Here is a 27,911-nt window from a genome sequence, read left to right as displayed (position 1 = left end):
GTATTTTTGCAAACTTTATTGTTGTAACAGTTTGTGTCAACTCAGTACACTTTTAGATATATTTACAGTACAAATTGTATTTTCTGAACAGGGCGTTGTTAGGTCTGTAAATCTTTCAGAGAAATGTTCAATATTCACACAGTTGCCCTGGTTGGGTAAACTGATTGTCGAGGCTGAGGTAAAGACAAACTTTCTTAGTAACAAGTGATACAATAAAAATACTAAATCTCAATCTAAGGCACCGTTCTATCCTATTGTATCAGACAACGTTGAGCGCTTGAGCCCTAAAAGATGCAGCAGGACCTGGAATAGATACAGTATCTGTTCAAGCAGCAGCTACAACAGCCCCCATCGGGTGCTACTCAGGAGTGGAAGGAGGGGTAGGAGAGGTCTGGGAGGAGTTTGGGTGTAGAAGTGAGTAGGTAGAAGTTTCAGGTTATGAATGAGACTTTTAAAATTCTGAGCGCGAACACAAAGCCAAGACGACATCTTCCAGAATATCACATAACTCTCCTTCGGCTCTGTACAGTAAAGCTACTCTTATGTTGCCATTCTTAAAACGCAGCGAGTACTTTGTAACAGTGCAAAGAGTTTTGTGTTTTCTACATGAATAATAACACGAAAGCTAAAAGCGGGCAGCTTTTGAGAGATGTGGTAAATAATGAAGGACGGTTTATGGAGTCTGTTACATTCTTTGAGCTTATTAATGAAAGCCAGTTTTAGTCAGCCAGCAGAGAACAAGGCAAAAACAAAACATCAAGGTCCCCCAACCTGGTGCTTGGACAATTCAAGCATCGGGAATTTCAACATTTCAGTACAAAAATCCAGAACAGACAGTACAACAATGGAGGAAAATAGGTCTGGCCCCACGTCGTGTTTTGTTCAGCGGATGTGCATCGTTGCAACGGAGGAGCCGACATCTCCTCATCCTTTGATATTTTGTAAAACATATTTCAGTGACTTTAAAATCATTGTGAGGCACAGATAAGACTGATTTCAAGGGTCAGACATGTTGCTGAGGGCTGTATGCAAGAGCTCGGCCCACCATCAAAATGTTGACTTTTTTGTGAGGCAATAACTGAATCAAAACCGGAGCTTGGGGACAATGAAAGCCTGACACACACCACAGCGACAAACACAAAGTGGGCCCCGGCTTGGCCCCTTGTTTTTGCAGAGCTCTGAAAGAGGGCTCCAGTTAAATGTTAGTTTTCCAAGATGCCCTACGCCAAACCTGACTTCCCTCACAGGACACGTGTCAACAACAGAAACCCTAAATCTTATAAGCACATACACATACTTCAATTATCCACATCCTGACACCACTCCCACCGGAACATGGCTTCATTTGCCTAATACTGATTATATACACGATACAATAACACTTAAATATATGTAGAAATGTATTTTCATATATAAACAAACAAAAAGCCAAATTTGTATATTATCAAAAATAGTTGAAATGCATTTGTTTCAGATGCAGCAGCTTGTGTAAGAGGAAGTTTTCGAGGGAAGTTAGTGGGACACGAGTGAGATTAATGATAAAGCCGCACGGGTGGAAGGATGGAAGGAGGAAATGTGTGTATGGATGTGATGGAGCACAAAATTGAAAAACTGAAGTTGAAAGTTTAAAATTATTGACAGAACAGCCAAACATTCAAGTTCAGGTCAGTTAACAGACACTGTTTTCCAAAGACACTATGAATGAGCCTAATAAACTTCACTTGTGTTTAGTCACTGAGTCAAGTTCTTTAGGCAGCTGAGTGGAACAGCTGCAGCTGTCGTCACTTCAGATTTTTAGACACTAAAACTGGAAACAACTCAAGAAACATACAGTTTATACACATGGAACCTAAACGAACTGCAAAACTCCAAATCCACAAACTGCTCGGGCTTCAACTAACCTTTGAATTCACAACTGTGTCGACTTTGAATCTCGACACCAAACAGCTTCAAACGTTACAGTTGAGCACCTGAATCCCTCTAGCGGCAATGCAGGAAACACAGGGAGGGAGAAGCAGGGAGACGAGCGTGTGGTTGGCTTGAAAAAACAATGTGGTGAAAGAACCGAGATGTGCCAGGTGAAGCATGAATACAGAATCCGCTCCCAACTGAGACGGCTAAACTGTGCGTGTATGAGCTTTTAGCATTACATAACAATTTAGTATGTTCATACTTAAAATGTTGAGGTTGGGAAACACGATAAGGCCATATTGCTGGATGCTGCAAAAACAGCGGGTCAAGTAAATTTAGATGAATCACATGCAAATCCTGGGATGCAACCCGCCCCCTCAACCCCCGACAGAACAGACCATTTTAACATTCCTTCCATTTACTCACAATGTCTACCTCATCGTCAGTTCACGCATGTGTCCTGGAATATTGTCACAGAAGAGAAACAAAAACAATAATAACAATAATTACAATAACAAAGAAGCCAAAATTAATAAATTACAACAATGCACCCCTGACAAAGCTCTTAAAAAACATCGACATTGGACACAACACAGGAAAAAAAAAACACGTGGGAGAAGAACTAAACACAAGTGGGAGAGGAAAGAGACCTGAAGAAAGCATGTTTAAGGAATATATGGAATTTCCCTGAAGAATATTTTTTAAATATATAATTTCAATACATATGTTTCCTCATAATGTGCAGTGCAAAGGTAGCACTTGGGGAGGTCTTTCCGCTTCACCTTGTGTTCCTCCATCTGGAAGAGGAGGAGGACAAAGAGGAGGAAGATGTTTGGAACCAAAGAGGACTTGCTTTTTTTAATTTTTTTTTTTTTAAATGAGCTCAGCTTGATAGGAACTTCAGGAGTGCAACAGTGAGAGGCTTTGCAGGGATGGCTGCAGCATCACATCTCTGCAGAGACACAGGAGAAAACAGTTATGGTTTATCTTGAAGTTACACATTCCCAATAAATGAGTGAGGGAGGGAGCCCTCACCTGAAAGGGCTTCTATGGGTTGATTAGAGGAATGCAGGGGGTTGACGGGGGTTCCCTTGTCCTCGAAGGCTACCCTGGTCCCGTCTGAGCTCCCGTCACAGTTGATCAAGACTTGGTTACAGTCCTCCGCCTCGATGAGGGGGGTCTTGGAGTGGACATTGAGGTCAATCAGTTCCTCAAAGCTCCACTGGTTGGATTTACCGTTCAGACCTGAGACCAACCCCACCTTAGCAGAGTCCTGCTCGTTCAGGAACTCTGAGCCCTCGACGAGGCGGCCTTTAGGGACTGGACTGGAGAGGAGGAGGCAAAGGACAAACATTAAATTGTGGTCAAAATCAGACCCTGAACCTTCTCAGCTGTCTGACTGTGAGGACATCTGATGTTTTCACGTGATAGATGATGAAGACACTGAGGTTAAACATGAGATTAATGTCAGCTGATGTGGGAATTAAGCGCCTTCAAGAGCTAGTGCTGTGGTATTTCAATAAATGATAAAAAACTAAAATTTGGGTCTTTACTGGAGAGTTAATGTGCAGCTACTGGTGTGTGAACTTTGTGCAGTTATACCTTATTGCCTGGGTCTCATCTGTGCTTATGCCATTGTTATTCTCCTTATCGTCGGTTTCTGGTTTTCCATTCACCCTGCCCAGGGCCTCCTCTCGTTGTTTCACTGGCTCACAGGACAGACCGCACTCATCATATTTGTCGGCCTCCATGGCCATGTCATCCATCTCTGCTGTGGCGTCAATGGAGGAAATTGATTTGGATGAGATGAGTCAAATGTTAGATAAGACAATAATTCAAAGTTACACAAACAAGTACATGGAAACAAAACACAAAGATGAGAAAAGATAGTCTGATATCTTGAACCTGCAGTTAAGGTGAAAGCTTAGGATTGGGACACTTACCATTTGTTTCAAAGTTTACTGAGTCCACGTCCTCGTCTTCATTGTCTTCATTGTCATCATTATCATCATTGTCCTGTGAGCATTTATCATCATCTCTCTACATAAGCAAGACAGGAATACATGTTAAAAAAACATGTTAATATACACTCAGTGAAGAGGATTTTCAGAAACTTAAAATGCCCACAACATGTTTTTCTGTTTTTTCTTTCCTCTAATGTATCACAAAGTTATTTTGTGCACTTAAACGTCTGCAGATAGAGTCATTCTGTCCCACAGAAAACCCTCCTGATGTGCCTAAAACGTTTTTGATTTTCCTTTCTTTTTTCTGTAAAGCTTTCAATGTACCTGCCAGCCTTCATAAAGTTTTCACTATGAGAGAGAGATAAAAGAGTTAAAATGCTACACGTTAAACATATAAGCAAGAAAACAAAGCCATGAAACATTGTAATCCAGATTTAAGGTGGTTCAGGTCTATCGACTGGTTCATATTGACTTTCAATATCAAACTTGCTCTTGTATCGCTCTGGCAGAATCATTGAAATTGTTACCGTGGCTACAGCAGTGTTTACAGATGATCTGTGAAAACGGGGCATGACATTTTGAATACACGCAAGTCTAAGCGATTGACCAATCACAAAAGAGTGGGTCGGCTGACTAATCAGAGAAAACAGCTTTTTGAAAGGCGGCCAAGAGCTAAAATAGAGCGTTTCAGACAGAGGGTGAAAAGAGGCACTGCAGGAGTATGAGACGAATAATGCATACTATAAACATTATGACATGTGAACCTACTTTAGTAAACCCCCAAATTAAAGCCATGAACTTGTAAACCCCCAATTTAATCGCACAAAATATGGATACACTAACTGAGTGAATGGGAGCTCACCTTGTCATTAGGGTCTCCTTTTCTAGTTCTCTTCATTATTTCTTCAATTCTCTGAAATGGAAAGAAAGACATATAATTATACATATAAATACATTTTATAAATGGTATCTGCTAAAAGATACTGGAACTTTATGATCACATGATCATGTTTACATTGTCTGCTCTATCACCACAAACTCTGTTGACATCTTCGTCTGTGTTTTTTACATGTGTCACCTTGGAAGTCAGGCGGATGAAGTCCACAGAATCTACAGAGCGTCTCACTCGGACATTTGCGTTCACATGCACCTCGTCCGGAGAAGTCCAATGCATGTCTGAAAGCAGCTTACCTTCTTTCTCTCCATTCGCTCTTGCTGGTTCTGCTGCATGATGCGGTCTCTCTCCTGACGTACTTTCTCAGCCTCCTCCAGCGCCTTAGCCTCAGCCTCCTCTCGTTCCTTCTGGAGCTCGGCCTGTTTCACTGCCTCCTCTTCTGCCAGTCTCACCCGCTCCTCCTCCGCCAGCAGAGCCTCTTCTTCTTCTCTGATTTTTCTCTCCTCTGCAAGCTTCTTCTCCTCCTCCACACGTTTCAGTCGAGCCTCCTCCGCTAAACGCTCTTCCTCTTCCTTTTTCAGCCTGGGATAGGGATGAGAACACGCAGCAACAAACTCAGAAATAAGTTCATGTATGTCGGTGAGCGAACATTCAAACGGTGCTCTCTGCATCTCAGGAGTTAAGAATCATAATAATTGCTCCTTTAATAACTATAAAACACAACCTCATTTCAAACAAATCTCAAGGCTGGGTTTCACTTAAAATCTTCAGTTCTCCAGAGAACATTGTCAAAGTAGGTAAGTAATTGTAATTTCCTCACTTCTCCTCTTCCTCCTTCTGTACCCTGAGCTGCTCCTCTTTCTCTTTTTGCTCTCGCATCAGTCTGCGATTCTCAGCCAGGATCTTGGCTGCCTCAGCGGCCGAGTTGGTTCCTGTCGTGCCCTTTGAGTCTGAAAGGTGTAAAAAAAAAAATATGGGAGATTCATTCTTTCACATATTTCTTATTGTTGTGCAGACCTGAGCTAAAAGTAACGGGACGCTGTGACTGGAGGATGACTAATGAGAGAGGACAGAAACACAGATTGGCTGCAGAGGCCTGATACTGAGTTGTGTAACTGTCACATGATAATCTCTGTGTTCTTTGAGGAAACTCGGGTTCCAATAATCTTTGTAGGAATACTTCTTTGGGTAAGGCAGTATAATGATTATTAATTGAATTGATTTATTAATTTTCCTATGCTCAATAATCCCAGTAATATAATTTATAACCATTTAATACAAATTATTAGATCATCCAAGATAATGTTTCTTATCAGTAAAAATAGCTGTATGAGAGCACGATTTGACTTTTATGACTTTTGCAACACTGTGATTAAAACTTAAATGAATCTAGTACTTTAATTAATGAGTTGTTTATAAGTATTTAATTTAGACTTTTCTTAATTGATTTTTGAGAAAATCCTCAAATCTATTGATATATCAAATTAAATATACCATGATAGAGGATTAATAAAAATAAATATATAGCAATTGAAAAGAGTAATGTGCATATTTGAAGTATAATATAAATATTACTATGTACATATGAAGTCAGGGTTGGAAATTCACTGATCACTTGTGTGTTCTTCAACATTTTCATTTTTAGACAATCGTGCTCTGTATACTGTGTAACAGTCACTGCCTGGTGACATGTATTAAAACATTACTAAGTCATTTGATCTTGCAGAGCATGATTCTGTCCATGGGGTGGCAGCAGCAGCAGCAACAGCCAAAGATCTGTAACAGGATGTGACTCCAGCTGGGACTTAATAGGTCTCCTGCTCCACTGAGATTTAATGCAAACTGAGCCTTTGCCACGTCAGTCTGCAGTGCACAAACACACACACAAACACAAAATTCTGTTTATGGTGTTGCTATTAAAACAGATAATACTCGTTAACCAAACAGACTTTTCCGTGAGGCAGTATTACACCAAGATAAGAGAGGCTGTAATTTTTTATGTGCTCACAGTGAAGGTGCAGCTGAATACATCGCTGCTAATAGACAGCCAGAGAGGGTGTGTGTTTGTGTGGAAAGAGAGAGATAATGATATAGAGAGAGAGAGCAGGAGTTCAAAAGGGAACAAGGAAGAAACGCTTTATTACTCTGGTTCCCATGCAGAGTTGGCCAACACATGAAACACAGATAAGTACATTTAAACTGGAAAAATATTCTAATATTCTGTTCTGCAGCCTTAAAAGTTAACAAAACAAATCTTTTTAGTTTTCAATAAATTTGACAATGGTTTCACGCATCAAACCTCCATCTGCAATTTCCTTGTAGATCCAGGAGCTCTTGCTGTTTTATGTCATCACGTCAGTGATAAGAAGGAAGCTCTAATGCAGCAATAATATTTAGATTTAGGGAGACCCAGTTATTCATAGGTAATTATGTAGCGTAAAATGTCAGAAAACAATGAGGTTACTTGTATATTTATGAGACTGCAAGAAGGGGATATTCATTGACTTCAGATGAAAAGGATTTTAGCTTTTCCTGCTGGGTCACCATGCACCTTGATATTAACACCATGTCTGGATCCACCAATGCAAACATCCTGGTTGTCAGAATAACAAAGAGATTGCGCTTGACAAATACTGGTGCTGACTAATAAACAGTTATTAGTGGTCTGTGGTTGTTTAGTCTGCCTTTATACAGGCCTATCTACTTTAAGTTTTCTACAAATATGAAGCACTCTTGATATATTTACACAGTACAACAACACATTCATCAGTTTTCTTGAAACAGAGATGCACTCACCATCTTTGTCTTTGGTCTTGCTGCTGTCAGAGGACTGCGGAGCCACAGCCTGGACAGGACACAAATCCTTGGACTTGGAGTCTCTCTTTCGTAAAGTAGGGGGTCCTGTTGGAGTAAGAGCTGGTTTCTGGATGGGTGGGGGTTTGGTTGATGTGGGCTGGGGAGATGGGGGACGTTGTTTCATTGCACTAGGTGACGGTGGGCGTGTCTTGGAACTTTGCCTGTAAAAAAAAAAAGTGTGAGTTGTGTCCTTTTGTCTTCAAATTAAATTGAAATGAGAGGCCGCATCTAATCCTGCAAAATACTTATTTATGACTGAAGGACACAAGATGTATCGTAGTCTTACTTGGATGCTGCTGGGGAGGGGGTCCTCTTTGGAGCTGGACTGGGGGCTGGGGATGGTGAGCGGTTGCGTCCCAGGGTAGTAGATGGGGAGGCGGGACGCTGCCCTGCCGGCGATGTTACCTGCTTGTCCTTCTGTAGTTCCACAGAAAAGTGAAAGAAGTGTGAGAGGAAATTATGACTATCTCTTAAGTAGGAGCTTGACTTGTATTGACATTGAAAAGGGAGCAGTTCACAGCAGCAAGGGATACTTGTGACCCCTTGTGACAGCTTATGGCATTAATGTAGACAAGATACATTTGAACCAAACACTGAATTCATTTTAAGTATTTCAATGATGAAAGCACTACTAAAGAAACATGCAAAAATAATGTACTCAACTTAAGGCAGCAGAAATATTAGGTTTGTCTAATTTGTCCCTTTTATCATTCATCTGATGAAATGTCTCATGGTGAACTTTTATGTATGTAGCTTAATTATCCTTATATTTAAACAAAAATCCAAATCCTGCCATAAATAGGCAAAAACAAAGTTGTCTGTTATAACAAAGTAACCGTGACTAACAATAATAAACTGAGCATTAAACTCATCGTTACTCTTGCCGCTTTTTTAACTCACACATCAAATGGTGACAGATTGCTGCATTCAACAGGTTAGGTTTTAATTCATCTATTTTCAATCCCCATGTGCTAAACTAGGCACTGCAAACAAGATGACAACAGGGCACAGCAGGGTCAACCATGTGACACACAGATGGACACAAGTGTCCTACATAAACCTGTATGCACTAATTACCAACTAGGCAACAATTAGATACAATGCATTTTCTGCATCTTTATGAGAAACTGTTTCCTCTGTGGTCGCACAGCTTGATCATTATCATCCTCTTGAAAGAAGGAAAGAAAAAAAGGAGCGGTAAACGTAATTGCAGTTTTACGACAGGGCACAGAGATTCATTTCCTATTCATGTCAATATAGCAACAAGAGTGTCACTTTATGAGGGACAGAGCAGTAAAATCTGTTTACCTCTACAATGTCATAAACTATCATAATATCTTGTTATAATTAAGGGATTAATACAAGGAAACTTGACTAAAACCTATAGTTTATTTTTGCATTTTTATACAACTTTTAATTATTTGTTGAAAAGAAATTCTCCCACTGTAGGTAGGTTGCCTATAGCTACATCAAAACAAATGCTTCTTCATTTTAACAGTGTTTGAAAATCTACATCCAGACGGTTCAAGTGTAAGTATTTCTTTTCTTGGACCAATGACGGGGTGGAACTGTTTTACTGAGTTACTGAGTTTTCAAATTAAAACATGGCCAGCAGTATTTCCAAAGGTTTCTGTGTTCAGGACTGTAGAATAATGCAGTAAGGTGTAAACGTAGCAAAAGTATGCATTTTAAAACATGTTAATGTGGGTGTAGCCAAACTGAGTTGACTTGAAAGCACATTTTAACCAATATCCGGATGGTGAGCATGAGGCTCTGAATTTAAATTATCTCCACACCAATCTCTGCATGTGGAGGAGAGAAGACAATGAGCCGATGAGAGTCAAAGGCTTTTGACATTAGGCCCCAGGATCAGGGGTGGGGTCTGCTTTGCATGAGATGATCTGTCCATAATCTGACTACTGTGAATCCCTTTGTTTCATGCGATGACAATGAGGCCCTTCACAGCCACAGAGCTGGAGGAGGGCGGGCAGGTTATGAGAGAAAGCTGGGCACTGCAGGGCACCATGTACGAACATTAGAATTATCGTTTACAAGGAGATATACAGAGGACAAAAAATAGTCAGTGTACAGGAAAGTTCAAATGAGTGACCAGCACGGCCAAACAGTAGCTGGGGGATTGACATTTCCCTATCATTAGCATCCGGCTCAAATACTTTGACAGGCAAATGAAGCTGGATAGGCACAAATAAATCAGTGTCTTTGGTGCCAGCCTCATTTTTCTGAGCAGTGTCCCTTCTTTGTAAAAGTGCATTTGTCATTACTTCGACCTCATCCTGGTTTCTAGTCAGCTTTTAGAAAAGGTACAACTCTCCTTTCGAGATACCAATAATTAAATTATGTGTTAACTACTAGTAGTCTCTCCATATTTTCCAAGTCAAATTCAATGACTTGAAATTACTAATATTGCTGGTTATTCATTATTAGTTGTCATAATGTGGTGTTATTTTCCAGCAATTACTTTGTGCTGCATAAGTATAATATTCTCATGAAACCTTTACTTATTTTCCGTCAAAACAGATCACATCAAGTTCTCATGGTCCATCACATCCACTGACTTGTAAATCTATTATCACTCTGTAGTTTAAAAGTAGATAATATTAGAGATTTCAAGCTAAAGCTGATGTAGCTCAGGAAACTACATCAGTAAATGCAAACTAACTGACTGATTGGCTGTTCAATTCAACATTGTCCTTCTGGCCCCATAGATGTATTGTGCATTAATTAATATAATGATCAAACTAAGATATTATGTGGATGTCACGCTCAAACAGGGTTTTGCTTTTCTGTAAAACACTGACAGCAGGTCATCAAGAACTATGAGTGACCGGACAAATTAAATGCAATGTTATAAAAATTAACATTAACATTTCCAGCAAGTTTACTTTTCAATTCTACAAAAAAAAAACAGTCCTCTGGGAAAAAATATCAACCTGTCACCTCATGTGTTGTCATTTTTGACAGATGTATGATAAGCATGTATACTCGCATCAATATATGTACTAAACTGCAGCTTTAGGAGAAGGGAACAGGGAGGATGGTGAGCAAATTAAATGTAAAATGAAACTTCAGCTGGTCATTAACATCATAAATATATTTATGTATTTTGTAAATGTCTGATTAGAACGGTGATCTCTGTGGGCCAGTGGTGTTAGTGACATTAGCGTCAGGAGGTGTTCTCACCAGTGAAGGGTCGAGGGCTCCATCGGCTGAAACAGAGGTGGTCATGCCGCTCTTCTGTCGATCAATGCTACGACTGCGCACAGGTCCGCGCGGTGGGTGCAGAGGAGTGGCAGAGGCTGAGCGAGGACACAGGTGACACTCTGGTAAAGGACACAGTGATCGAAGGGCCAGGGGAGAACAACCAATGGGAGGCGTGATAAGCAGCCAAGTTGGGCAGCAAAGCAGCGAAAAGAGGAGGAAAACAAAGTAGAAGTGGAAGAAAAGAGAGAAGGAAAGTGGGAGAGAGGAAGGGAGGCCAGATGATGGTTGAAAGAAAGGTATAGGAGTAATTTTGTAGGGGGACAAGAGCACAAAAAAGCGATTTGTTAGCACTTTAGGCAGGCAACAGCTTGATTGCTCATGTTTTGATTAGGCTGGAGATTAAAAGGCCACACGACGAACAGAATGCAACAATCTCACAAAAATCCCAGACACTCCCCAGCTTCCGGACATGTACAACATGAACAAACCTGAACACAAAGGACCACACCACAGCACACACAATACAAAACCTACCACCAACACAGTACAAGCAACACTGGGACTCAACACACATTTCACAGATATATTAGTAAACTAAAACACACAGTGAATGTTGATCGTGTCTCCTACTGTGTTCAGTAACAGTAACTAAATCATGAGTCAATTGCCATCTATGTGTCCCTCTGTTAAAGATAATAATGTTGTCCTCTGGTTTTGAGCTTGTTGTGTCAGATTGAGGGATTATCCATGATAATCCCCAAACCTGGAGAACTCTCCCTGCGGAAGCCTGATCGCAGATGTGTTCTTCAAATCCATTCTGACTGCACACTGCGCAGCTATGTTGACTATGAAATGTATCCTGTCATGAGCTCCCACTGCTGCTCCTAATGCAGATGTGTCATGTTTCTACTGGGGCTACACTTAGCAGAAGATCAATAGCTGCTAATGGGTTTGAAATGGCCAATCAATAAACATCACAACCTAAAACCAATGCTTGGAATGCAGTGGCAGCTTTGAAGTGACTGAGTACTTCACAGTGTGCTTCTTTATATCCTTAATAGTCTTCTTATATATAATCATTAATGGTTGACTATGCTGAGTCTGAAATGATGGATCTTAAACAAAAAAAAAGCTTAGGTTCTGCAGATTACAACCATTTTAGCATAGAAATGGTTTATATAAAACTGAAGGCATGCAAGTTCTTCGGTGAGACAGAAAACCCTACTTAGAAGGCTTTAGATCACATTTTACAATGTCTAGCAAGAGATTGAGGATGTACTGATTTTGATAAGAGTGATTAAACAAACCCGTATAATCTATCTAATACAAGTAGTTACTATTTCAGTGCCATGTTTTGGAGCCTCAGACACCCTTGTGTCACTATGAGAACACATGTAATAGCACAACGGTCTCATTCTGACGTAACAAGAACCAACAGGTAAGCAGCTTAGAGCAAAGCTCCCAGCATGCCTCCCTGACTCTCCTCAGTTGCAGAGAAACCCTCCCTGCCAAGTCTGCCCTGCTTGGCCCAGCTCAGCACACAACAGCCAATTGTGTCCGATCGGAGAGTGCAAATGAGCTGGAACCATGTGTGCGTCTTAATATTTACTATAGCAACTATACGTGCTCACATGAGTGTACTTTGCTGCAAGTAATTACTGTATATACGTAAGATAAACAGCTGATTGTTACAATAGCAGCTTTTAAACACAGGGAGCTGCATGTCTGTGATTCCACCACCATCAAGAGGCCACTGTTTTCTCTGAGAGGACTGTTCCAAAAGCACGAGGATCTTCACCAGGGCACTGGGATGAGTTTGGATCTAGTGAAGTGGTACTGGGAGTGACTGGGTTCACTTTTTACGAAAAGAAAATAAGGGTAAGCAAAGAGGACCAGGATCTCTGTCTAGTTATCCTTCCTCTCTGTCAGGGTCTCCTGTGTGGAGGTTACCTGGAGCATCTGTTCCTTCAGCGGACAGGGCGGCGGCACTCTTGCTCCTAGCTAGTGAGGCCTGGGTGGGGGTGAGCAGGCGACTAAGGACCCCTCCGTCCACAGTGCTAGCCGGTGGCTTGCGAGCTAAACCGGCCGAAAAATCACCCGAAAAGTAGAGGAGAACAAAAAGGCAAAGAGGGAGAGAGTGGGAAAGAATGGGGGATGACAAGGCAACACAAAGAAGGGGGTCAATGAAGTTTGGAAAGGTCACCATGTGATTTAACCAACAGGAGAGAATCAACAGATAGAACCAAAGGTTACTGTGTGTCTGAATAATCTTACATTGGCTCCTTATCAACTGTCTTTTGTACTGTTAATAAATGAGGTTTGTCAGCGAAAGACAGTAAGAAAAGGACACCATGGAAGAGTACTGAGACAGACCAAAGAACCGATTGTCTGGTAACTGAAGATCAGTTCAAAAACATTAGTCAAAGTAGAAAATGAGGTCAAATCAATGGTCCCTTGAGGCAAAGGAAGGTGTGCTGATGGGGAAAAAACCGAACCATTAGTGAACTTCAAAGACAGCAGAGGAATACTATTGGGTCGGAAAATGAAAAGTGAAACAGACCAAAGTTTAAAAGTGACAGGGAGAGGGGATTGGGATCAGACAAGAGTTCTTAAGCTTTGGCTGTTGAAACTTTTTCATGGTTGAGATAAAGAAGGTGCCGAGTTTAAATCAACAAATTAAAATAAGAAGGCTAACGACAGCCTTTCTAGAAGCAATGAGTACTGAACAAGTCAGCATGTTGAAAAAGCACTGGTCCACATTTATTCCACAGCAGAAACAAAGAGCTCTTGCATTTATGAAATTAAAGAATCAACATTTCCCCATTTAGGTCGTTGCTACTTTAAAGTGTTGACGGGTTGATTTTGCCACAAGTTCATAAAAAGCTACCTCCTCAAATGGAGATTGCAGAGTCACTTCCTGTAGGAGCCCCTTATTGAGAGGACATCTGTTGTCGACAGACTTGTTTTTTTTTTCATCTGCTGAGCACTAACCCTGGAGCCTGCTGCTCTGCACCACAGTATGAAGCATGTGGGTTATTAGTCTGTGATAAGATTATAGTTATGAAGTCCTAGGTCGGTATGAATGATAGTTGTTGCTGTGTTGTATTATTGCTCAGGTTAATCACAGAACATACATTTGTACAGGACAAGTACATTTTTTTTAACTCCGCAGCACTAAGAAGCTGATGTGGCTATGGGACAAACAAAAGCATTGGTGGTTAATGGCAACACATAGACTGCAGTGAGCTGCTGTGATAATTTCTGGGCCCTGGGGGTGATATGGTGGGATGGCACAGACACACACCACACTGAAGCACAAGCCCAGAGACTTAAATCCAGCCATGACGTTATCTGGGAGGGAGAAAACAATCAACACTTTGTGACAACAAAACAATGCACTGTTAGTGTTAGTCCAGACACACAAACCATTGCTGGGTCGACGGTTGAAAAGAAAACAATGAAATGGTAAAAATACAAAGTAAGGAACATGGCACGATGCAGGACCTGGTGGGGTATGACAGCAGAAAGGTTAAGAAACACATGGAATGAGCACAGCTTTTCCAGTATATCACAGGGAAATGACAGTTTACAGAAGCTTAGCAGCTTCCCAGGCAGTAATTCAGGAATGAGTGGAGAGACCCTTTGGTGAGGGACAGAGTGAATACATAGCAAGAAGAGCAAGCCAGTCAAAAGACCCTTTCAGCTCCATGACATTGAAATGAGTCAAATGAGAATGTTATCCCGAAAGCCTCTCCGCTGCAGAAAGTATTGTTAGGGGCTTTAAAAAACCAACAGTAGATCCTCGAGCAAGCTATTAATATGAGAGCCACATGCTTGTTATTCAAAAAGGGAGGCCTTAGTGATGTAGATAGGGGCATAAAGAAAATTACTGCCGATTGTTCATGCTAGCCACCTTGATCATCCGTTGTCCCCTTATCAGGCTTGGTAGGGGTCTGTGCTCTGCCCACACTTACTCGAGTGAGGGAGGAACTTCTCTTCTTCATGGAATGGCCTATGGACATGAAAGTGGAATTATAGCCAAGCAGGCACTAGACGAGAGTCGACAAAGACTCTCCATAGACAGTTTACACATCATGTGCACTTCATTTGGCTTAATGTTAGTCACCAGGCTTGGGCTGACAGCAGCTGATGCCCCAGTTTCAAAGATGATGGCTAAACACATAGACAAGAGTTGTAACTCATTAGATCAAATTACCAGATGCTCCCTACACCATCATAAGTACAGTAGGGCAACTGTGGTTGTGAGTGTTTAAACCATTGGCATAGACAAAGTCAGCTTGCTATGTGGTTATCATAGCTGTGACAGAGGTGAATCTATAATTTAAATATTTCTTTATAAGCTGCAGTGTTTTGGAAAACTTTACTATTCGCCGTCTTAGTTATGAGAGCACAGTGTGGGATGGAGAGCGGATCTTTGGCACCTGTCTTTTCCACCTGAAGCTTTTTGCCATCTTCCTTACTGGCCTGAGAAGCATTCACATTGCTAGGCAACCGGTTACAAGACGAACTCCTCTGCTTAACACCTGAGGGACAATGATGAAACACCCAATGGTAAATTTTCAGTCTCTTGTGAATGGTACAGAAGTCTCTCCAACTTGAGAGAATGTATGGAAAAGGAAGAGTGGTAGAATCATTTTTTGAATGAGTATGGAAGTAAAGCAAGTTTAGCGATGTCTGAGAGGAAAGATGGCACAGGCCCTTGGAAGCTGTGAAGAGATATGAATCAATTACATTTTTCCCTGCAGAAAGAAAAAATACTTTTCGCGAAACATAATCCAAGGAATATTGTGATAGTCCTCTTTAGCACTATCAGTGTAGATTTATTAACAAATTACCATTTGGTTCTTGGGACCCCAAGATTCTAAAATTTTTATTCAATGCCCTTTGCAGAGGAGCAGAGTGAATGGGTGCAGCAGAATTGGGAGGTGATGCTAACTTTTCATTAGCTGGAACCAGAGACAGAAAGCTAAAGCATTTTACCAGTGTCTGTCTGTGCTCCTGTGAGCCTGTGTGCAAAACCCTGGACATGAGGAGGACAGAGTTCAATCTAAAGAGCTGACAGAAAAAAGAAGTTTTTTTCCAGATTATGAACAGTTTTATCACTTGGTACATTTCAGGACATGAGATAAATCACAGAAAAACATTTAACTAGCTGAAACAGAATAAACTTTGTTGGTTAAGACACAAGCACTGGAATGCAGGGTGCAGGGAGAGTAGGAAGAAGGGTAGAAGGGATAGGGAGCAATGAGGAAGTGGGGGGGACTTACTTTTGTCGGGAGATTTGATGAGGGTGGCAGAGGAAGAGGATAGGCGTTTGCTGATGCCAGCCTCGGACGACTGTTTCAAGTTCATGGTGGATGTGGAGCGCTTGTCCACTAAGAGGGAGGAGGAAAGACAGACAAGGGAGGCGGGATTTACACTAGAGGCTAGCTGATAGGAGAGGGCATGTGGGTGCACATGAGGGAGTATAAAATTCTGCCTATTCTAATGCACAAATAATGACCTTCATTAATAAACCCAAAACAATTACATAAAATCCATCCATTGATCTGATGTGTTAACAATGCAGTGCACATTTTCTAATTCACATTTTGTAAAACATGATATATAGCGTACATTTGTCAGTAAATATCATGTTTAACATGAAAATGTGCATTTGTGACAAACCATACAGCATCATGGTTTCAGAGCCAGGCATTGTGGTTAGTAAGCTGTAAATACAAATGTTTAACCACCCGTTTGTTTTGTTTGGCACATTTAAGTGGACTCCCATGCGAATTCACCCTCGTGACCTAGAAGTGCTGGAAAGTGTAAATTAGTGAAAAAACCTAAAGCTACAATTCCAGCTATTCAACCAGACTGAGGCACATTCACAACACAGGCCACACATACAAGAATGGTTAGTGAAAGACTGCCAGTTAGACCGCAGGTGGTGTTGGTGGGGTGGAGGGGTGTTGCTGGGAGGAACCGTGGATAACCATGCTATTTGCAGTACCGGTGCCAGTCCAAGCTATGTTTTGCAACATTGGTGAGCAAATTAACAATTAATCAACAAACAAAACCTTGTCGACTCCTTGGTGGCTTTTCTGGCGAGGCAGGGGAGATAACTATAGTTACTGGAGATGAGGCGCTGGCATCAGAATCTCCTGTGGGAAAAAACAGCTCTCAGGGAGGAGTGATAAAATGCAAGAATGTGAGGCAAATCCTTCATCATCGAAGAAGGTGAAACCTGGCTGTCAGCCATCAGCCTTCATCTGACACCTTGCAACTAAAGCAATAACACACCGGGCTGAGTATTTAAAAATTTTCTGAGACATCATCTGGTAACCAACAAAAATGCTATCTCAACAACCTGTGTGGTTTGAAGATAAAAATGCTGTACTTTCTGTAGCTCAGTGTAGAGAGCAATCAAATAATATCTCAGTAGTCTATCTTTTTTAAAAATCGAAATGATAGGAAGTATTGTCTTTCTCTATGGAACCTTGTCTGACTGAGGAAGCTACAACCTAAATCATCTCATCTGACATTTCTGGCAAAGGAACTTTGGATTTTACCCCAATTATGGTGAAACACATTGTCAACTTGACAATTTTTGTGAGGAACTCTTAGAGCATCCCTCTTTAACATGCCGCTGTAAATGGATTATGAAAATCGAATTAAACAGAAAAGCAAAAAAGAAATATGAACTTCTAAGATAAAGGATTTTAGGGAATTATACCTGTTCGTCCATCGGAGTCTGTGGACAGCCCTCCCCAAGACCATCTTTTCTGCCTCTGCTCCACACGCTGACTACGCTCCAATGTCCGCCGCATCACTGCCTCATAGTGCTCCTGCAGCACAGTGGGGGCAGAGGATGAGAAAAATGCAAGTCATTTAGAATAAAACAGCATTCATGGTATTTCACTCTACTTTGTACTTTACAGTTTGCACTCCTTTTTATTTTTTTTCCATTGTGTGGTATTATTGTGCACACATCAGCACAAAGGGAATGGAGTGTAGTTCTGTACTTCATAGTGAATATTGCGTATGAAGAGAAGGGCAATAGATTCAACCTTGAACACTGAAGATGACAAGACCCAATATGATAACTGTGCTGTTAGCTCTTAACTATATCCTTTTTTTTAATCTCTACCTCCCTTTTTTAAATCTATAAGGGAAACATTGCAACAAAAACCAGAGTTCCTATAGAAATGTATTTATTTTAGTCACAAAAGTCATATTAGTTAAGCAACAATAAGATCTGAGCCGCAGCTACCTTTTCCTCTTCCTGTTTCTGCTTCCTCTTCTCCTCCACAGCTTGTCGTTTGTGCTCCTCCTTCCTCCGCTGTTCGTCAACCTTTTTCTGACGTTCCTCCATCTGACGCTCCACTTGCAGCTTGGCTTTACGTTCCCGCTCCATAATCTGAGACTCTCGCAAAGCTGACCACACATACAGCATGTGCATGCATGGACAGAGGAAAAACAAGTCATTTATTAATATGTTGTTTTACCTGTGAACAGCCTCAAAGTAATAATCCCTTTTGTTTGTAATAATCCCTACAAAGAAAAAATACCTACTGTATATATGGCCTAGGTTGATATCCACCATATTAACTACCAATTAGTTTAGTGAAGATGCTGCTAATGCAGGTCTTCTTTATAATTAAAATGTTATCATTTCCTGTTTTAAAACAAACAGCTTTAGTTATTTCTATGAATCTAAATTGGAAATCATCAGATAGAGTGAAATAGGTTAGGGCTAGCTTTGGCTAAACTAATCTCACACAGAAACTGGGATCTTACCTTGTTGTCTCTCTGCCTCCTCTCGCCTCTCTTTTGCCACTCGCAGTCGGTCGTCTATTCTAAGAGCAGCACCGTCGATGACTGCAAACACATACATGTGTATACAGCATGTGATTAAAGGGTAATGCATATATGATGAACACAGGAGTGGATTACAATGCAGCATAGAGTTACAAAGGCTTTAGCAGATGTAGGCATGTGACTGTCATTAATGAGCTTTATCAACTGTTACAGTAATAAGATGATGACTAGGGTTGACCTGCAGTAAGCCACACTGAGAGGGTGGTGGAAGAGATTGTGTTGCATCTAATGGTTCGGATTATGGATGACAATAGAGTAGTGACAGGGCTGTGTTTGTGAGAACCAGTCTGTTTCTGTGTCAAGGTGTGGTGTCATTTACCTGGTCTACACCCCTGAGGTTTAGCTGATGTGTTGGTTGTAGGTCCTGGACTATTTCCTGTCAGGCTGCGCCGCTCTTCGGCTTGGGCCTGTGCAGCTGCAGCTGCATTTAGGAGAACACACAGACACCCATGGTTTACACAAAGGGAACTAGAGTCACATACAGTAATTTCTGAAAAAGCTGGAATATCACATAATATCAAGAAAGCAGACTGGATTTAAATAATCCAAACTAATCGAGTTAAATTCAGATGTTTTTTCTCTGTGCTTTGTTTGTTATTCATTGGAATTCTAGTTCTGGAGAAATTCAGCAGATTTGAAGCTACAGAACAATCCAACTATTCAGCCATCAGACATAACCCCCCCGCTCATAGTCAACCCTGTAGCCAGCTATACACTGCCTTCTGTGGCAAGCTGGGAGGGATGGGCTGCAGTGAGAAATGTCTGGAATCAAACCCTTGTGAGCATCTTGGTATAAAGCTAATGTGCTTGAGGATGCACAACATTTTTAAACACATGAGCTGACTAGAATAATAATGATACAAAATCAGTTTCAAGCAAAGGTCCACACCACTGGTGCATCTTGATAAACCAGTTATCAACACAAGGCTTCCGTGACACGATTTGAGGCAGGAAGCACAAACATGAATTAAGGCAGGAGTTACTAACATGCTCAAATACATCAACTCTCAAACCAGGACCACTAAAGGGTCTTCAGCACTTTCTTCAGCCAAAACAGTTCCCAGGAAAATCATGGTTCATAGACACAGAGGCAGGAAGGAAGGAAACAGTGAGGACGTGATCAAGCTTTATGAGCCCTAGTATCAGCTTTTTTCTCTCGTCTCTTTCCCTCTGTATTCAGCATTACAGAACTGCTGACGAAGAAGCAAAACCAAGGTCGGTTATGTGATATTCACATTATTGATGAGCACACTGTGCGCTGAATGTTTTTCTATATGTCCATCTCTAAAATAAAATCATATTGTTGCCATTATAATAAAAGTAAGAATTATTATAAAACTTTCAATAATAATGTCACCCTGTCTCAGGAAACTTAATGTTCTTGTGGTAATAAAGTTAAACTGTATGGGTTGCTTAAAAAGACATCTGAGGTCAAATATATTAATTCACAGGTTTTATTCCTGCAGACTATCTATTCTTACAATCAGACCAATTTATAGTCTCATTATGCAATAACATTTTCTCGCAACCACTGTAAACTGGAATGGTTACATGAAGTGCTTATCGGATTAATCAAAGAAAAAAAAAATTATAGCTGAGTTGTCTTAGCGTATTGAAAATACTTAAGCTGTGCCAACCACAGGCACTGACAAGCTCTACTCTCTACAACACTTCTGTCTGGAAAAGCAGAAACAACAAGGAAGTGACACACACAAACTGACAGGTAATCTTTGTTCACACAGCCGACTGTCAAATATGCTTTCTTAGATTGGGAAGATTTATGAGTGCAGACGAAAAAAAATAAGATGCAAAACAGGAATCTGCAGAGGGGAGTGTGATAGCATCAAAATCAAATTTCCTGATGAATGATGTAGTAAAATTTCAGTAATATCTTAACCAATATTACTGTGTCAGTCAGGGCCATGTCATTGTAGATGTAGGTTGCAACAGCAGAGGTTAGTGATGTTGGAGTCTGTTGTGACGACTGGTCTGTAGCTTATTTTTCAAAGTAAGGCTATTCACGTCAGACTTTTCATGATCCACCTATGTCCATGCGACAGACGTATCCCCTGTTTTACATACAAGCATCTTAATTGGTCTTGGCTTGTCAGGCTCCTTCCTCTGTTCATAATTGCGTGAACAGAGTGCCTGTGAGGATGACTGAACGAAGAAAGCCTCATCGACATGAAGAAAAATACATTTAACAGCCACTCAAAGCGCTTTAGACTATGAGTCACACACATTCATACCGCTCTTCTGTATCATTCATCCGAGCCACAGGTACTGTAAAAGAGTATGATTTACACAACATTTATCTTTTTTATATCGTCCTGTATCTGGACGTAGCATTAATAAACTAGTACAGACCACCACTAGAGTTAGAACCAGGTGCCACACAGATAAAAGAGAGCTAACAGGTTTAGCAGTCGACAATGCACTAGATATCTGTACCCTGTGGCAGCATCAGTGCTCTCCAGTCAAAGGAGATTACAAAAGGTCAAAGTCTGCAGCTAATTCCCAGAAGATTCCCTGCATCAACCTTATGAGTAGGCCAAATGTTAGCTAATGCTAAGCTAAAAGAAGTTAAGGGTGCCGGTGATTTGAAAGGACTTTTAAAAGCTTTTTGATACAAAAGAGTAACTCATTTAATTTCATAAGTTTGTTCTATATTTATTTAGCATACAGGTGTGCATGTAAACAGTGCACTCCACTTAGTAAGCACAACGAGAAAATGCTAAGAACCTACTGAGAACAGACACCATGTTTTATTTGTAGGAATAACTAAGAAAAACTGACAAGGCACTGTAAAAGAAGCTGATCTGTATTAATAAGAAAAAGCTAAATATTTCTGGGACATAAATGAGTGCCATCCAAGAACCAGACACATTTATCTCACCAGAATAGAAAGAAATGTTCCTAATTTATCTCCACCTTCATAAAAAGGCTAAAGGGTTGAAAATGAAAATAAGAGTAACTGCTGCTATGTCATATTTCAAAATATTATGACTTTCTTCCATTGCCGTGACATGAGGAGCAAGTATAAGCAGACAGGAAATCAAAAAGGCTGAGTAGGTATCATTTTTAAGCTTCTTTCTTATAAGAGCTGTGATATACATGTCAATAAGCCTTTCTGTTACAAAGACTGATGCTGTTATGACTTTGCTGAAATTCTGTATGCCACAAGCAGTGGATGTATCTCCCGAATGAACCTCCTGCTCATTAGTGAAGGGAAAGAATCAAATTAAATGCAAATTAACACAAAGTCAGACACGCCATCTTGGAATAAAACAACTTTCCACTGACACAAACACAAGCATGTGTCCACTAAAGTGCTTTAATGAGACGGGGGAAGAGCTCCAGATCTCAAGAGAGCCAGGTGTGCTCACAGAAACGCAAATAGCCAATCAGAGGAGCTGTCTCTCATCACTCCATCACTATGGAGATCTGCACACATTTACATACATCTTCACTGCTGCAAAAACAGACTCAGCTTCAACAGGTTAGAGGAACAAAACCATTACTAATTAATCTATTCACTAATTATACACCAGACTCATTAATGCCATTGTCTGCCAGATAATCTGTTGCTCAGGTAAGTGTGGGTGGTAGTGAAGAAAGACCCAGTGTGCAGTGGATGCGTCATGCCATATCTTCTCAATCATGATGCAATGTGATTAATCGATTTGGTCATATTGTGACAAATATACATAAACATATATATATATATATATATACATAAACATATATATATATATATAGAGAGAGAGAGAGAGAGAGAGAGACAGAGAGAGAGAGAGAATAAATTTGTATAACTCTTGTGTTGATGACTACAGCTTCATTTAGCATTTTAAGGTTGTACATACACATATTGAGGACTGCTGGGTTATTACAGACCACCAAGGGTTGTCATGATGACCCCGCTTTGCAGCCCAGACAAAAACGCTAAAAAGGAAACAGACCAGCCTTCATTACATCATACCACTTCTCGTCAGATGCTAACACTGATCGAATGCTAGCTCCCTGTTAGTTCTCCAAATAACAATAACGATATTTATATTCTGGAAGTCTCTGTGCCTCCCTCTTTTTCATACACATGGTGTGACAGAAAAGTACGAGTTAGTTGGACAGGTCTTTTTTTCTGTCTCTTCCAACTGCAGCCTTCATTGTGCCCTGCAGCATAATTAAGTAGCTTGTTGCTCAGGAAGTGTCTGCACAGCTTAATGCATGGGTGGACGACAATTTGGCAGTGAGCAGCAACGCTAAGCAGGGACTCTTCACACCAACTACAACAAAACAATTCACTGTCAAATACAACTTGTGCCACTGATTTGTTATATTTCTTTGCTTGATTTTTATCCAGATTAGTGTGGCTGCCTTATATTGTGCATGGCTGTAAAGAAAACATTAACAATCTTGGCTTTCCATGGCACAGAGCTACCCGTTGCTGGCTCACTAGCTCAGGTCATCAGATAACATAGCTGAGCTGATGCACGCTCACAAACATGCGCACTCATGCACACACAAACACACTAGACCTTGTATGGGATTAGTGGAGACCTGTTCATGCAAAGGTAAGCCTTGGCTATTTGCAGTACTAGCAGGATAATGATGACACATCCCAGTTTCATAGGGAGTCTCCTCTCCCAGATGGACTATATTCTTTTGCAGAGATGGGCATTAAAAGGATTTAATCATTTACAAAATCGATCATTATAAAAATTCTACTTGACTCTCTAATGTGTTACTTCATGATTAAGTGCTGCGTGATAAAACAGGTTTTTACAAGTTTGAACAATGTTTTAATAGCAGTGCTTTTTTTATATAGCTTAGCTTTGGTTGAGGAAACATGTGATCTGCTGTTTTCATGATAATGACAGTCGTAGATTATAGTTAGACTTTTATAAGTGTAGTATTTAGATTACAGATGTTGCATTATTATGAAGTTAGTAACAATGTACCAGCACTAACGAGAAATACTGGACAATATTTAACTGGTTCAGCTGACGCCTTATGAAAAAGACTATTCTGATGACACGCTAACCTTAGTTATAGCTTATACAAATGAGCATGTTTTGCTTTTCAAATATTTTGTGTGTGTGTGTGTGTGTGCGTGCGGTGCACACATTTATACTGTACCACATCCAATCAGTCATTTTTTTGAAGCTGAAATAAAACTATGTTATGTACTTTGTGCTAGAGGAGCAAAGCTAAGTGGACAGATCTAAGACAATACACATGCTAAACTTACGGCTGGTCCATTTTCTCCTCTGGTTAAATTCTACCATATACACATATTTTTCATGCTTTCAATTCTGCAGTGGCAACTACTGAGCCAAGATCAGGATAACCTTGCAGTGTGACTTGCAGTAGTGTGATCTCCCCTCATAATAGCAGGGTACATTTTCTCCTTGCTCACATTCTTGTGGAATTGACCATGCACATTAGCTAGATTCCTGACATTATTTTATTATTGTCAGTCCTCTGAGCAAACTCTTTCTCAGGAGATCGTTTTGTTCCTTTCAAAGCTAGTATTCCAAATTTCACATCACTTTCAATTTGGTTGATATTTTCACAAAACAACACAGTTGGATGGATCTAAATGTCAGATTCAAATGACTAAATGTACAAGTTAAAGGAAATAGGAACAAGAGTAGCACCAAAAGTGGTCCAGTCGCTGGCAGGAGTTGAACAAGCCTACACCCAAACTGGGTATGCAGAAAACTCCCTCTTATCCTAAAACACTGCAAAACTGTCAGAGCCATAACAAACTGTGCATTCATGCCCGCAGATGTAGACACAGTAAACCTCCGTGCATAAAGTCTAGAGGAGGCCGACTGAGGCGTGGATGAGAATCACTGATGGAGAGTTTGCTGATGGCCTAAATCACATAACATCCATAATGCAATGAGGCTTTTTGCCTAACAGATGAGTTACTGGTCCAACCAAAACACTGTTATCACTGCATCAAGACAAATGGAGAAACACAAGCGTGCAGACATACTTCACTAATACACTCTGTCTGACAATCCAGCTTTATCTGAAATTCAGGTCAGACATTGTTATAGTTGCCCTCCCTGGAGAGTGGAGGGGGCTATGCCATATGTCAATAAATATGCAGAACTGGCGTCCAATGGATCCAGGAAAGAAAAGAGCACTTTTATTTAGGCTATAAAAACTGAGAATAGCATCTTCTCCCATGATGAACCAGCTGATGTGAAGTTAAGACAACACAAGCTGCCGGGAATGGACACAGATGGCTGTCAGCTGTAATACAACAAGAGACATGGGGCGAGGAGCAACGCGCTTCCTGAACTCGTCCCGATGGGGACAGCAGATCACTAGTGACAATAATCCCCCCGAGTGATGAGCGATGGTTATCTAAGCTACTGTCGATGACTCTGACAGCAGTTAGCTTCGTTTCCAAACCATTTTGAGTTTGTCCGTGTCCAGCCACACGTCCACACATGAATACTTCGTGAGACAACACGATCACAGTGGAGTGAAACATCAGTAAAGTGCAGCTAAATGCAAGTTAGCCGAGTTTGGTCGTGATGTGTCAACCGTCGCAACTTTAGCTAACTTCGCGTAGCTTCCTTACTTTCACTGAGTTTTATGTTGCTTCTATAAACACGCGTCGATATCAGCTAGTGTGGTTTGGCTAATTCAACGTGTGAGGTTTAACTTGGGAATTAATTGCAGTTTTGTCGGCGTCCATTGTGAGCAGACAGCGAGCTAGCGTTACTATCCGGTGAAGCTAACCGCGCTAACAGCCCGGTTAGCGGCTGCTGCTGCTGCAGCTAGCAACGATTACAAACTCATAACCACCGCGTGAGACACAACTGAGTTTACAGCACGCACCACCGCGGCTGTCAGGACTCATCTTACCCATCTGGGTCCGCAAGCCTTTGAGAGTCGAAGCGCCCTCCGCCATTTCTCTGAAGTTTTCCTCCACTGCGTGTTTTCTACCGCGGGGGCGCGAGACGCATCGCAGCCGGTAGAACTCGGACACCGCGGGGACGTGGACACCAAAGACCAGTGTGGGGCCGAGAGGTCTCACTCTGAGCCGTTTTCGCGCGGAGGAGCAACACGTCCCATAAAAGTTGTCGTGTGCTGATGTGGTCCGATGCAGATGTGCACATAGAGTGTGTATTAACAGGATGTGCGTCGAAGCCATATAGGATTTGAACACTAAGGGTTTTCAGTGTCACATTATGAGATCATAAGGTCCTCAGCCATCTTGTTTTTTGGAAGAGCTGGAACAAATTGTGATGACTCTATATTTCACAGCTGTATTTTGTGATCTATTCATTTAGTTTCACTTTTATACTTTTATATGAACACATGAGTCTGAAATAAAGTTTAACTGACTAATATTTAAATGTTACATCAGTTTCCCAGTTAAATTCACTCATTATCTACTCACCACTATACCGATGGAGGGATGGTTAAGTGTTCACAAAACACTTTTGGATTTTCAGGGGTAAACAGTGTTGCAGATAAATCCTATTAACATTGTAAAGTAAATAGTGACCAATTCTTCAAACATGAAAAGGTGACGTAAAACGCCTGTGTCTGTAAGCCCCTACATTCAAATTTGACTCAAAACAGCATCATTTACACCATGTTTTTAGTCTAAAAGTCAGAGGTTATCGTCAGCCTGCATTCACATTAGCGCACAAACTCGCGCCTCTATGCTCTCGCCCAAGGGCCACGTGATGACATCAGCGATACTCAGCTGTATCTGCAGCTATGCTACAGGAGCTAGTGATGCTACCAGAACTAACGATGCTGTCGCGCATGCCCTTGGGCAAGAGCCTATGTGCAGTGTATGTGTGCGAACATGAACACGGCTCCGGGCTGAGGATCACAGCGGATATTTATGCGAAAAACATGGTGAAAAACACACCGCTTTGAGTCGAATTTAAATGTCAGGGCTTATGGACACTCGGATGATACAACATGAGCAGTATGGAGGTTAAAAAATAAAAAATAAAGTGGCAAAAGTAAAAATCCTTTGCTCACTGTGCAAATTGCCCCGTTTCAGAAAAACATTTGTAATTTGATGATGAATATTGGTGAATTTATGTGTGGGCCTTAATCACATGCTGCAGCTGGTAAAGGGTGGGCTAATTTTTATATCTTGCTGTTCTGCCGAGTAGATGCTGAATTTCCACTAAATTTAACTGAAGGACACATTATGTTTCCACTGAATTGATGAGAAATAGAAGCAAGCAGCAGAATAGCTTCAAAACTCTCCTCACGTACCGTTCTTCCGTCAAAAGTTATCCGAATGTGCCAAATTCTACAGAGTGATTCATCTGTTCTATTCACGATCTACGGAGGGGGGGGGGGGGGGGTGTCAGAAAAATACTGGACACATTTGCTATATCGATCAAGAGCGCCACCTAGCGTTTAAAGTTAGTTATTGCATGTAGACCGAAAAAAAGAAAGTGTATCTACAAGAGATGATGAGAGCAGGAGCAAATAGAATTTAGATACACTCAAAATCATTCATGATACCTTTATGGTACAATAGTGTTTAGTTAAACAAACAGAGGACTTTCATTATGATAACTTTTTCATTATGCTTCTCAAAGTCAGAGTCAGTTTTCAGACAAGAGGGAAATAGATTTTAGATAAGACAGCAAACCTCACTCACAATTTGTTCATCTTTTGAGTTTAAAATGTAGTGATGAAACGAACCTTACCGGATTTAATGTGCTGAAGAATCTGCAGAGCTGGAGATCAAGGAAAATGTTCAGCTGGCAAACGTCTCCCAGTGAGAGAATAACACATTTTCTCAGGGCTCTATGTTCTTTCTCTTGCTATGAACACTGCTCCCTCTGTCCTGGTCGGTCTCACATGCTTGAGCCAGAGGGCCTCTCCTCTATTTTACACGGTAAACAGGAAGCAACACCGCATGGAAGGTTCAGTTGCAATGACCTGGATATTGTGTTATTTAACACGCAAAGCACAAATAATGACTTATTCCGTCTGTGCAGCTTAATCGGTTGCATGCCACTCTTAAAATGATTGATTTATTCAAGTGGAACCATCAAAGTGGGCAAACAAGTGTTGGAAATCCTTTTGATGTTTCTTTCATGCCCTTTATATCTAATTACAGTAATATCCCATTTCAGCCAAAATCAATTTATTTCAGCACAAAGAATATCATTGTG

At 40.9% G+C, this 27,911-nt stretch overlaps 1 protein-coding gene across 10 annotated transcripts; it reads right to left on the bottom strand.

The window, feature by feature from the left end:
* Position 1: 1 nt before the first annotated feature.
* map7d3 (MAP7 domain containing 3) lies at positions 2 to 27,573 on the bottom strand. 10 transcript variants are annotated; one of them, XM_069531167.1, is made up of 20 exons: positions 27,441 to 27,573; positions 19,052 to 19,153; positions 18,652 to 18,732; positions 18,125 to 18,288; positions 17,588 to 17,699; positions 16,932 to 17,015; positions 16,137 to 16,244; positions 15,291 to 15,392; positions 14,762 to 14,860; positions 12,799 to 12,924; positions 10,828 to 10,967; positions 7,913 to 8,043; positions 7,567 to 7,787; positions 5,591 to 5,720; positions 5,067 to 5,352; positions 4,738 to 4,788; positions 3,855 to 3,951; positions 3,514 to 3,682; positions 2,947 to 3,236; positions 2 to 2,863 (listed from the first exon to the last, which is right to left on the bottom strand). In XM_069531167.1, exons 4-20 carry the CDS (start codon positions 18,266 to 18,268, stop codon positions 2,856 to 2,858), a joined length of 2,298 nt encoding a protein of 765 aa, XP_069387268.1. In that variant the 5' UTR covers positions 18,269 to 18,288; positions 18,652 to 18,732; positions 19,052 to 19,153; positions 27,441 to 27,573; the 3' UTR covers positions 2 to 2,855. The 10 variants fall into 10 exon arrangements, with proteins under 10 accessions (XP_069387268.1, XP_019936955.2, XP_019936964.2 ...); XM_020081396.2 differs by lacking the exon at positions 27,441 to 27,573 and adding an exon at positions 25,618 to 25,777; XM_020081405.2 differs by lacking the exon at positions 27,441 to 27,573 and adding an exon at positions 25,618 to 25,777 and having other exon boundaries at positions 3,514 to 3,679.
* Between the last annotated feature and the right edge of the window lie 338 nt (positions 27,574 to 27,911).

Source organism: Paralichthys olivaceus, chromosome 9 (genome assembly GCF_024713975.1).
Source record: "Paralichthys olivaceus isolate ysfri-2021 chromosome 9, ASM2471397v2, whole genome shotgun sequence".
Taxonomy (NCBI): Eukaryota; Metazoa; Chordata; class Actinopteri; order Pleuronectiformes; family Paralichthyidae; genus Paralichthys; species Paralichthys olivaceus.
This window is presented reverse-complemented; position numbering and strand designations above follow the sequence as displayed.